Here is a 12,935-nt window from a genome sequence, read left to right on the forward strand (position 1 = left end):
ACTGGGTATATACCCAAAGGATTAGAAATCGTTCTGCTATAAAGACACATGCACATGTATGTTTACTGAAGCACTATTCACAATGGCAAAGACTTGAAACCAACCCAAAAGCCCATCAATGATAGACTGGATAAAAAAATTGGGACATATATACACCATGGAATACTATGCAGCCATAAAAAAGAGTGAGTTCATGTCCTTTGAAGGGACATGGATGAAGCTAGAGACCATCATTCTCAGCAAACTAACACAGCAACAGAAAACCAAACACTGCATGTTCTCACTCATAAGTGGGAGTTGAACAATGAGAACATATGGACATGGGAGGGGAATGTCACACACCAAGGCCTGTTAAAGGGTTGGGGGCAAGGGGAGGGATAGCATTAGGAAAAATACCTAATGTAGATGACAGGTTGATAGGTGCAGCAAACCATCATGGCACATATTTATCTATGTAACAAACCTGCACGTTCTGGACATGTATCCTAGAGCCTGAAGTATTAAAATAATAATAATAACAACAAAAGAACAGAATGCAAGTGAAGAAAGTCCCAGGTGTACTTAGTACATAATAAAGGCACTTCAAATCAATCGGATACAAATCTGGCTTTTTTACAATGGTATTTTGAAAAGTAACTAACATCAAAAAGAATATTACATTTCCACCTCAAACTACCAACCAGAAGAAATTATTGGTACTTTAAAGATTTAAATGTAACAACTAAAACTATTAAAGAATTAGAATTTCAAAAATATAGATGAAATTTTTTAATTGGGGGGAATTTTTTCTGAGAAACCACAAGAAAGAGTGACATATACTTTATAATAGCAAACTAAAACAAAACAACACCTTCCCCCATAAAGGCCAACTCAAAAAAAGATAGTGTAATAAAAAAGTCTTTAATCCACACATAAACTTTTACTAATTTATGTGAGAGATCAAAGTACCAGGTAAAAAATGAGTAAGAGACATAAATGCAATGCCCAGGCTCAAAGGTCAATAAATGTGTTGATTACATAAATAAATTGATAATTGCCTAGAAAACTCAAAGATTATAAATTGTCCAAAAACATATGAAAAAGTATGCAATCATATACTTTTATACAAGATAGCATTCTTTGCCCACTAAATTGGCCAATACTTAAAGAGATATCTGATAATGCCTGTATCGATGAAGGGTTTAGGGAAATACTCATATATTCCTCATAGGCATGTAAATTTGTACCTTCTTAATGGAATATTTGGTAGCATAGATCAAATGCTTTAATTAATATGAGTCAGAAATGGACTTCGCAAATTTGAAACTCCACTTAATGTTTCTCCAACCTTCTAAATTCCTTTTCAAAGGTAAGTGTGAAAGTTCACAAAACAATATATTTAATTCCCTTTCAATCATGGTTTCACTTTCCACCATTTCAGTTACCTGTGGTCTGAAAATATTAATTGGAAAATTCCAGAAATAAATAATTCATAAGTTTTAAATTTCATGCTTCTGAGTGATAAAATCTTGTGCTGTCCCATTCCATCCAGCCCAGGACTTCAATCACCCCTTTGTCCAGTGTATTCACACTATATAAGCTAAACATGCCACTTAGTAGCCATCTTGGTTATCAGACTGAAACACGGTATATATAGGGTTCAGTACCATTCAAGGATTCAGGCATCTATTAGAGGTATTGGAACATATCTTCTGCTGATAAGGTGGGGACAACCATAGCTGGAAATGCCTGTAGCACATGCCTTCCTTCTCTTTGATGGATTAGAGAGAATGCCCTACACCAAGTCAATGGCATGTAAGAACTCTATTTCCAAACTGGAATATGCGATGGTCTTTTACTTTTATCTTTCCCCTCATCCTCTCCTTCCCTTTCTTCCTTCAACTACATTGTGGGTGGCATGTCATATTATTATATAAAGCTATATATTCCCACCCCATTAATATCAGGAGGCACTATATAACTCACTTTAGCCAACAAAATAAGGAAAGTAATGTGTATCACATCTGAGCTGAATCTTCAATAACTAGCTGGTAGTTTGCCATGCCAATTTTTCCCTTGCCAGGAGACCAGCTATGTTCCTAGTAGAGGCTAACTAGTCAGGCTAAGTCATGGTATGATGATAATGTGAAGTAGTCACAGCCATTTGGACAGATATGTGGTATGAGTGAAAAATACATCCTTCTTGGGTAAAGACATAGAGATTTTGTTATCATAGTTTATCCCAGCCAATCCTGATCAGATGGCTAAATAGTCTGAATTTGAATATTAGTTCTACCAATTACTGGCTGAGTTCAAATTCAGGTCTGCATTTATTGTGTAAACTTAGCCTCAGTTCCTGTAAAATAGGATTGCTAATGATGTCTAGCTCATAGGGTCATTATGGGGAAAAAAATCACTTAAAAGACTAAATGAGTTATTTGTAAAGGGTTTAGAATAGTGCCTAGCAAATATTAAGTACTGTATGAATGTCGGTTAAATAAATCTGAGTGGGTCAGGTGAGGTGGCTAATGCTTGTAATCCCAGCACTTTGGGAGGCCAAGGTGGGAGGATTGCCTGAGCCCAGGAGTTCAAGACCAGTGTGGGCAACATGGTGAGACTCCTATCTCTATAAAATGAAAAATGAATAAAAACAAATGTGTGTGTATATATGTATGTGTGTTGTCTATAAAAAAAAAGTCTAGGAGGCATACAACAAAGTATTAACATTGTGAATTTAAGAATTTTCTTCTTTCTCTTTAGCCACATCTTCTCTTCTACAATAAATATGTATTTCTTTGTAATTAAAAATGTGTATTTGGCCAGTTACAGTGGCTCACACCTGTAATCCCAGCACATTGAGAGGCTGAGGTGGGCGGATTGCTTGAGCCCAGGTGTTTGAAACCAGCCTGGGCAACATGATGAAACATCATCTCTACAAAAAAATACAAAAATTAGCTGGACATGGTGGCATGTGCCTGTAGTCCCTGCTACTCTGGAGGCTGAGGTGGGAGGATTGCTTGAGCTCAGTGAGGTGGAGGCTGCAGTAAGCCATGTTCACCTGGGTGACAGAGTGAGACCCTGTCTCAAAAAGAAAAAAAAGTATTAAAAAAATCCAAACTACTTTTGTATTCTTTTAAAAAATTATAATTTAAAAATTATCACTTTATTATAATTTCATTATATCACTTTACAGAAACATCTCTAATTTTCATCATGAAAGTCAGTAGAAAAACAGGTTTCAGTATGTGAAAGCTCTATTAATAGCAATTTTCTTGAAGCATGGAATGGGCAAATCCTGTAGCCAAAATCTGTAGAATGAAACTAAATGTTTAATTAGTGTTATTTACATATTATCTTGCATATGTGCCCTGAAAATGTTTTGATATCTAATATGACTGAAACGTGTCTCCCAAGATAAGATAAAGTAGTTTAGCCATTAATAATTATATCACTGTTTTTGAGTCAGGCTCAAAAGTTAATGAAAGATGAGCTGTGGTTTCTAATATTATTACAGCCTTGGGAGAGATAGATCAGTGAGCAGTAGCCTTCCTTTTGATGGAAAAAGGCGAGGGTAAGATCAGGTCACTTGTTGGGCTTTTATCATTGCAACAATCTTCCTGCTCCCCGCATCCAACTCTTTTAATTCTGGCTGGGAAGAAACATTGGCAAGGATTTAAATAGAAAAACAATGCCTGAAGAGCAATCACAATATCCGTATCTCTTACTAGCCACAGCCATCACAACTGGAGAATGCCACGCCAAGAACAAGGGTGGGAGGGTAATGGGGTCCTCTTTCTATTTTTCTGAGACAGGGTCTCACTCTGTCACCCAGACTAGAGTGCAGTGGCACGATCTCAGCTCACCACAACTTCCGCCTCCCAGGTTTAAGCGATTCTCCTGCCTTAGCCTCCCTAGTAGCTGGGATTACAGGCATATGCAACCACCACCAGGCTTATTTTTGTATTTTTAGTAGAGATAGGGTTTCACCATGTTGGTCAGGCTAGTCTCAAACTCCTGACCTCAAGTGATCCACTTGCCTCAGCATCCCAAATTGATTAGACTACAGGCACAAGCTACCACGCCCGGCTCCCCTTTCATTTTTCTTCTCCATACTTATCAGATAGGCTTTTTGTTTTGGTGGTGGGGGTGGGGTGTACCTTGAGTCACCTCGGGAGGACTGAGAAGACTAGTCTGGATGGTAGACATTTTATAACAGATACCTAATTCCAGGGAGGTCAAGTCTCAGCGCGGAAGGATGAATGACATTAAGCTAGTGGGAGGGGTAAAAGGAGGTTATTCTAAGTACAGGGAACACCATATAAGCAGCTCAGGGTAATAACATCAAAAAAATAAAATCTTAATAAATAAAATAAATCCTCTACACAGAAAATTACAAAATATTTCTGAGTAAAGGAGAACTAAACACGTGCAAAGATATCTTCATAGATTTTAAGATTCAATCTTGTTAAGACATTCATTTTCCTCAAGTTAATCTGAAGAGAACAGGCAATACCAAAAATTCCAACAAGCTTTTTGGTAAAATTTAAAAAAGAAATTGATAAGCCAATTCTATGATTTATCTGTGGATACAGTGGATCCAGAACAGCCAAAATAATCTAGAGAATGAAAAATAAAATTGGGAGACAAACTACCTGATTTCCAGATAAAGCTACAGCAATCAAAACAAACAGATGAATGGAAGACTAGAGAATTCAGAAACAGAACCATACATACAGATCAACTGAGTTTCAACTGAGGTGCCAAGGCGGTTCAATGAAGAGAGGAAGGGATTTTTATTTAATGATGTTGAAACAACTATATATTCCTCAAAACCTACCTACCTTTATATGTGAGTTTGATTTGAGATCGATCGTAGACCTAAATGTAATAAGCTAGGACCATAAAGTTTCTACAAAGAAAATCTTAGGAGAAATCTTTCTAATGTCAGAGTTGGTAAAATTTATTAGAAAAGACACAGAAAATATTAATCATTAAAGTAAAAGGGTAAATTAAATCTTCATCACAATTAAAACATTCATTATGAAAATAAGTAGGTAAGCCACAGACTTGAAAAAATATTCTCAATGTGTTTACCTGACAATATTTAATGGGAATATTCTATATCTGATTTTAGTGATGGTTGCATGTGTATATACAGTTGTCAAAACATCTAAATGAATATTTAAAAATCTGTTATTGTATTGTATATAAATTAAACCTCAATTAAAAGAAGAAAGTCCAGAATAAAAGAGCATGTTGTTATCTATAGGCACAAATGACTAAAATACTCAGGGCTAATGGTTAATTCTTTTTAAAAATTTTATCCCAGAAAACACAATTCCAGTATGTCTCCCACCCCAACCCATACTGCCCTGTAAAATATTCCTATATTTTAATCCATAGTGATGATCAATGAAAGTGCTTTCTCCTCGTGATACATGTTATACAGGTGTTGAAAACATTAAAATAAATCTCATACGGAATAAACTGAGACATGTAAAAGTTAAAGAATTAGCAGCATTGAGAGAGGATGCATCATTTTTCTTTTAAAATGTTGGCTGGCAGAAAAAGAATTTAGTTAGAGAGAACTATTCAAATAAGCTTCCATATTCTGCACTCCTCACACCACTAATAAGTTTTACCCAGAAATATACCAATAAAAAAGATTGATATCTGAGTAACAAATTCTGTGACAACACATTGTAGTATTACATAAAGAAATTGGCCAGCTGCAGGGGCTCACGCCTGTAATCCCAGGACTTTGGGAGGTCGAGGCGGGTAGATCACGTGAGGTTGGGAGTTTGAGACCAGTCTGGCCAACGTGGAGAAACCCCATCTCTACTGAAATTATAAAAAAAATTAGCCGGACATGGTGGCGGGTGCCTATAATCTCAGCTACTGGGGAGGCTGAGGCAGGAGAATGCAGAGGTTGTAGTGAGCCAAGATGGTGCCATTGCACTCCAGCCTGCGCAATAAGAGCGAAACTTTGTCTCAAAAAAAAGAAAAAAAAAGCTTAACTAATTCTTTAATCTTTTTCTTCTAGATGATTTACTTCCATAGGCAAAACATTATGTCTTTTGCAACTCATCTTTGAATTGAAGAGAATCTAGGCCGAGGTCCTGAAAATACTGGACCCTCAAATTCCACATTCCCATAATAGGAAATTTATTGCAATTATTTAATAATTTGAACCACTGATGGTCTCATTTGGTAATTTATGGGAAATTCATTCATTCATTCATTCATTCATCGTGAGTCTGGGTCTCGCTTTGTCACCCAGGCAGGAGTGCCGTGGTGCTATCATGGCTCATTGCAGCCTTGACCTTCTGGGCTCAAGTGATCCTCACACCTCATTTTTTTGATTTTTTTGTAGCACAGGCTGGTCTCAATATCCTGGGCTCAAATGGTCCTCCTACCTTGGCCTCTCAAAGTGCTGGGATTATAGGCATGAGCCACCATGCCTGGCAGAAATATATTTAAAAGGAGTATATTAAATGCTATACAAGTTCAACTAACCCCAGCTTAAAAATAACTATAATTACCTGACTAGATTTTTTTAAAGTGATAGAAAAAGTACAGTTGTTAAAATATATTTTAAAAAACTCTACTGAGTCTACTTTCAGTCCCCATGTGAATATCTAAGTAAGTATAAAATAAAGGCTGTAAGTGCGCTGTTTTGAATTAAACATCACATTGGCAAGATCAGAAGAGCTTGTGAAGTGAGAAGGAAATTGTTATTCCTGTGATGGAACCTCCACTGGTATTATTCTTTTGGCAGCCGAGACTTCAGGGGATTCTCACTATGAAAACCAGCAGTCCTTTAATCATACATTGTAAGAGCATTTGTGATGCTTTGCAGGGAGCCTTTCTTCCAAGATTTTCCTATTGCTTTCCTTCCTGAGCACAATAGGTTCAAGATGGCTAATGCTGTTTCCTAGTTATGCCAAGAACCTCCTGAATGCCACTGGGCATCCAACGTGAAGACGGATGGCAAAATATCAAATGTGAATGTCTCATTTTAAATGGGGACTCCCACAATCATGTTATTTTTGGGAGAGCAGCTCTCTGGCTCCATGGATATCACTTGAACGGAGTAGCCACATTCTTCTGCAGCTCTTGCTCGATCCAGATCCACCAAGCACATGCACTGTTTTCCTGAAATACAGTCAGATGGTATCATGAGACACTCTTTCACTAGCAGGACAATTTCAGTTTGTTTAAGGGAATTTATATAGTGACAAAATCTGCAGGTACTATGGAGCATGCTTTGTACCCTTAAGTCTTGTTTAGTTTCTTTCAATCTAATTCTTGATCAGTGTGGAAAGACGATGGTGACAAAAACATGGCATTTCATATATTTGCCGCTGCTAATAATTTAAAGAATGTTAACCTTTTCAAATGTATTTATAAACAAATCTCAAATTAGAGCCTCAGACTGTATTTCCTACTTTGGTTAAAAATACATTTAAAGACCTTTTCTCTGCTTTCCCTGTAAAACTACATTATCTGTAAAGTTGTGGAAAAAAAAATCTGCCTTTAAGAATATTTAAAATAACATGCTGATTCAGGGGTGTGAGCTTTTCCAGCTGAAGATTTTTAGGGCTATAAAGAAGTGAGAAATGAAAAATATTTGAGAAAATTCTCAATTACATGCCTTTTATTTCAGGTGGAAATGTAATGTTGAGTGTAGTATACTCTTAATTTTCCGAGCTCCTGTACATCTATAAAATAGTGGTATTGTATTTCCTTTACAATCTTTGGAAGACAAAAGAGGAAACTTGACTGGCAAGAAAAGCAGTTAATTTGTTTTCCTTTGGCAAACACAAACTTTAAAAGTAGCTTGGGAAAAATGATTTGGGGCTGAATATATTCAAAGCCATGATTTACTTTTATACTTTCAATTGCTCTAAATTCAATATATAAGCTTCTTCATCCTCCTGGAAAAAGATCACTGACTATGCAGAACTTCATTCGATTTTTCCTAAACAATTATAATAATGTGTCAACACTGAATGACAGTGGAAACTGATAAATTAAACAACTTCAGAAATGAAGACAGATCACCAAAATAGGAGAGTTCTGTGAACAACAGAATCCTCACAGAAAAAAACAGTGGAAGGTGAAATCAGTAGGTAAGAATTAGCAATGAGAAACTCACACTTAAAATGCTTATTTTGTACATTTTCCTTAAAAGGGCCCATTCCACAAAGAATAAACTGTGTTAGAAATGATATAAAAAGAGATGTCTAGAATTCCATTTAGGCAAAATCATCCCTTCTTCATTAACAGCCTTATGGCTGACATTCCTTTTTTTCCCTTAAAATATTGTCTTTCCTTTAAGACATCTGTAAATGTTTCTCCCATCTACTTTTTAGTTTAAAATGAAATACACTCTGTCAGAATGGGATGCTCTACATTCCTTAAGTACCCACCCGGGGTTTACATTGCAGCTCATTTACCCTTGGCTTTGGTCCCAGTCCAGTTAATTTTTCCTTTTCCATTATGTAGAAGAATTTCATGTTTTCACATGTTGAAGTGTCTCTACAACTGAAATTTAACTGCTGGTAGTCTACCTTTGTGGGCCTGGGGAGTTTCCTACAAATGTTCGCAGAACACAGGAATGGCCTGTGTAAAGCAGAGGTGTAGACGTGACAGCTTTCTCTCAATGTGATTCCCCCTGTTCTTCCCATTGCCAAATGCCCCTGCCCCCCGCCACTCTAGCAACTTCCCTGCCAGCTACTCCCCTTTAGTTTGATACCTAAAACACACATCTACCATATACCCATCCATCCACCACACTAATTATGTCTTCATTGGATTGCTATCATTTGACTGTATTCTCTGGAAAGCATGTGTTGGAAATTGAATCCCCATGCAATAGTGTTAGGAAGTGGGGCCTAATGTAAGGTGATTAGGCCAAGAGGGTGGAGTGAATGAATTAATACCATTATCATGGTAGTGGGTTCATTATCTAGAGTGTGAGATCCTTATAAAAGGACAAGTTCAGCCTTCTCTTGCTCTCTCTCTCTCGCCATGTGATGCCTTTCATCATGTTATGATGCAGGAAGAAGACCCTCACCAGATGCCAGCCCCTTGATCTTGGACTTCTTAGCCTCCAGAAATGTGAGTAAAATAAAAATCTGTTCATTATAAATTACCCAGTCTATGGTACTGTGTTAAAGCAGTGCAAAACAGACTAAGACATGGGTCTAGTGAATGGAGTCTCATCAAATGTATGTTTGATTAACTCAAAGTGTTGGAGATGGAAACAGGAGGAGCAAGAAGGAAAGGCATTGAAAGACAGAGGTTGCAGGCAGGAGAGAATGAGTTCTTTCCAAATGTTTATGCTGCAGACAGTGAGAAAGAGAAGGAATCACTTACTCCTTCAGTCTCAGGTCTCAGGTCACCAAGTGTGAGCATCTTGCTATGCTGCCTTTGATTTTAGAGTTTAAAGATAACTATTTTTCATACAACTTGGTCTCTGAATGTAAGCTAACAGCTTCACCTGCTGCTCAGCCAAAGAAACAACACTCTGTCTTCTAGTATATCATGGAGGAAAAGGGGCTACATTGGAAATTTAGAGAAAAAATATAATGATGTCCAATGTTGGGCTTCTCTGAATAATTTTAAGATTAGTTTTGGCTGAACCCACTTATCTTAAACTCTGATGTGACACCAGTATGCTGGGAAGTAGTAACTAAAGTGGACAAAAACTTCATGTCCAGAATCAAATAATTTGGGTTCATAGTATAGCTCCATCATCTACCAGATGAAGGACCCCAGGCAAGCTTTTGTCTCAGTTTTCTTATCATTAAAATGTAAATAATAGTACCACCCCATATGTATATTTGTAAGAATTTACCGAGATAACAGGCGAGAGCATTTAGCTCAGTGCTTAAATGTATAACTATTAACTACTATTATTCTTTTAAATGTGATTTCTTTTTCTAAAGTGAAGTCTTCAATAAATCAATTACTTATTAAACTTGAAATGCTTCTGTGGTCTTCCAACTTAGGTAATGTTTAATATTGTCAAACAAATTGGTCTATGATAAATGATATACAAGTATCCTTTTTCCTGAGAAAGAACATTATCATCCCTGTGTATACATTTTATAATGCATCAATTTTGGTGTATGTAGTTGGCTTTTAATCTTTATTATTTTCTTTCGTGGTTTTTGATAGATCTTGCAGTTTGTTCATAACAATAAGAGATTTAATGTAAGAATGCTACTCAATGTACAAACATTCAAAATACATTTAAAAGTATTAAAGTTAACCAAAATAGGATAAAATGTTATAGTTACAATACCCTTTTCAATATGAATTAAGTTTTTGGGGGAAGAACATATTTAGTTTCTCATTGAAAAATAGACTTCATGTTGCTAAACTTTTCCCATATAGACTTGGTCCAATCATTCCCAGTCATATTGTGCATAATACACTCAACAGCTGCTCTGTGAAAACACACACCTATGAGCCTTCGTTGGGGTGGGAGCTGGACAGCTGTCTGGTCTGCAAATCTGCACAGAATCATGTGTTCCTAAAAGAAAAAGCAATAGAATGTGGGTTTATTTTTATCTTCTGCTTCAAAGTTATAAAAACAACCAACTAAAAAAAAAAAAAAAAAAATACCTCATTTTTCTGGAGTTCAACATTGTTTAATTGAATAAAGTACTGCACAAATAGTATTTTTGAAAAAAGTAAACTTTCAGAAGATGCTACTTAATAATTTCTTCCCTTCAAGTACACTGAATTTTTTTGTTTTGTTTTGAGACCGTCTCACCGTCGCCCAGGCTGGAGTGCAGTGGTGTGATCTCGGCTCACTGCAACCTTTGCCTACCAGACTCCCAGTGGTTCTCATGCCTCAGCCTCCGTGTAGTTGGGACTATAGGCACATGGCACCGCATCTGGGTAATTTTTTGTATTTTTTTTTTTTTTTTTTTTTTTAGTAGAGACGGGGTTTCACCATGTTGGCCAGGCTGGTCTGAAACTCCTGGCTTCAGGTGATCTGCCCGCCTTGGCCTTCCAAAGTCTTGTAATTAACAGGCATGAGCCACCATGCCCAGCTGGCCCAGATGTAGTTCTTAAGAATAGAGGCACAGAAAATTCTCAGGGTCATTTTGCCCAGTTGCTTTTAGCTGAAATATAAAAATATGGTTACATTTTGCTATTATAATGTGTTAAATTAAAAGACCAAAAATTCACGTATATTTTTCTTTTATAAAATTTATTTGAAACTCTGGAATGTGGTTCTAGGCAGTCTTGCTAAGTGTAAGTGGCTTTTCTTTTCTGTTTTTTTTTTCTTTTTTTTTTGACATGGAGTTTTGCTCTGTTGCCCAGGCTTAAGTGCAGTGGTGCAATCTTGGCTCACTGCAACCTCCGTCTCCTGGATTCAAGCAATTCTCCTGCCCCAACCTCCTGAGTAGCTGGCACTATAGGTGCATGCCACCATGTTGGCTAATTTTTGTATTTACTTTTTTTTTTTTTAGTAGAGACAGAGTTTCACCATGTTGGCCAGGCTGGTTTCGAACTCCTGACCTTGTGATCTGCCCGCCTTGGCCTCCCAAAATGCTGGGATTACAGGCATGAGGTACTGCGCCTGGCCTGCTAAGTGGCTTTTCATTCTATCAGAGGAAAAGGAAGCAATGCAGATCACTGTGTGGCTTCTGTAGTTTTCTGGGATATCCAGCAGGGTGGTAGCTAGTTCTTGACTTGTCCTGACTCTTCCCTTCACTCAGTCCTTTTAGAGGAGAGAAGCCTGAATCTCTTTCTGTCACTCCAAAAGGCTGCAGAAGTGTATCCCTTTCTGCTTTAAGACAAACTGTAAAGACAGCCTGAGGTAAGCACCTGATTATTACTTCTGCTTAACAATCTTAGGAAAGAGTGCATTAATGAAAAAAGAAAAGAAGGCTTTAAAATCAGAGTTGATGATTTTGCACAGTACTCTTAAATCTGCATGTAGCCAAAAGTGAGTGATTAGGCAGAGTCGAAATGAAGCAATGATCCCACGACAACTGTTCATTCAGAACAGCTGTTGTTTCTAAGTGTATACATAATCTCACCTGTCAGCTTAGCAAACAGGTTAAACTCAGATTCATCATTTGTTCCTTTAGTATTCTGTACATTAAATTTGAAGCCTCCATTTTTAATAAGTGAAATGACTGTGGCAATGTTGGTTTTTTAAAAGGGATATCTTTGTCTCAACTTGTATGCTTTAAAAAAAATTAATGCTAACTATAAAATTTCATGACAGTGGGTGAGAAACTAATAACATGGTTTCAATTAATAACTTTAACTCCCCACAAACTAACAGGCATCAATGAAGGGAGAGAAGGATAATTTAGAATTACATGACTTGAAGAAGCAGTGTGCACTTTGTCCTCATGATGTTTGCAAATTAAGATTCATTTTATATAACGGTAATGTCAAGGCAATCGCAATCTCAGATAAGATTCAGTTCTCTTGTACTGATAAGTCTCACCATATTTTAGTGGAATTATTTGTGTGTACGTTCTCTTGGGTCAAAATCAAGTTCTGAAAGGGCAAGGCACATGGTAGGTACTCAGTAAAGGTTGCTGTCTAAATTGAACTGTAGAGAAAAACACTTCCTAAGTGAGTCTCAAGGTACTTCGGCACAAAGTTCTGAGGCCTTCAAAAGGCCAAGCAGCTTTTGGGAGTGTTGGAGAAAGAGGAAGATAAAGGTTATGACTGGTGTACTGGGGAGTTTCTGCTTTCTGAAAGACTCTGTGTGCCCCGTCCCTACGGTACAAATTTTATATTCTTTTCTAGTCAGGAGACCATGGGCAGCCTATCTCTTCACCACCCTTGATTTTTTCCATACATCCTCTTACTGTTTGGTTTAACTAGCATCATTCAAGAAGGGATTAGAAACAGGGGTCTAGTTTTTGTATTCCCAAGTTCTTTTTTCTTTTCTTTCCTTTTCCTTTCTTTTT

General features: G+C 37.0%; 1 protein-coding gene and 1 long non-coding RNA gene across 8 annotated transcripts in view; one reads left to right on the forward strand and one right to left on the reverse strand.

Annotated features, from left to right (window-relative positions):
• Window positions 1-6,386: 6,386 nt before the first annotated feature.
• The window catches only part of GSTCD (glutathione S-transferase C-terminal domain containing), a 143,882-nt gene continuing 137,333 nt past the window's right edge, over window positions 6,387-12,935 (reverse strand). For 4 of the 7 annotated variants that reach the window (XM_017862967.1, XM_017862965.1, XM_017862966.1 and 1 more), the window contains 2 exons: window positions 10,453-10,522; window positions 6,387-7,134 (listed from right to left, as the gene is read on the reverse strand). In XM_017862967.1, the coding sequence (XP_017718456.1) occupies window positions 6,998-7,134; window positions 10,453-10,522 (207 nt within the window). In that variant the 3' untranslated portion in view covers window positions 6,387-6,997. The remainder of the gene's footprint in view (window positions 7,135-10,452; window positions 10,523-12,935) is intronic. The other 3 variants (XM_017862963.1, XM_017862962.1, XM_017862964.1) reach the window with 1 other exon arrangement.
• The window catches only part of LOC108522629 (uncharacterized), an 11,896-nt gene continuing 8,025 nt past the window's right edge, over window positions 9,065-12,935 (forward strand). Inside the window, exons 1-2 of the long non-coding RNA XR_001883549.1 lie at window positions 9,065-9,102; window positions 11,721-11,821. This is a non-coding gene — a long non-coding RNA (uncharacterized LOC108522629). The remainder of the gene's footprint in view (window positions 9,103-11,720; window positions 11,822-12,935) is intronic.

The sequence above is a fragment of the Rhinopithecus bieti genome, unplaced genomic scaffold, assembly GCF_001698545.2.
Source record: "Rhinopithecus bieti isolate Rb0 unplaced genomic scaffold, ASM169854v2 scaffold_64846, whole genome shotgun sequence".
Taxonomy (NCBI): domain Eukaryota; kingdom Metazoa; phylum Chordata; class Mammalia; order Primates; family Cercopithecidae; genus Rhinopithecus; species Rhinopithecus bieti.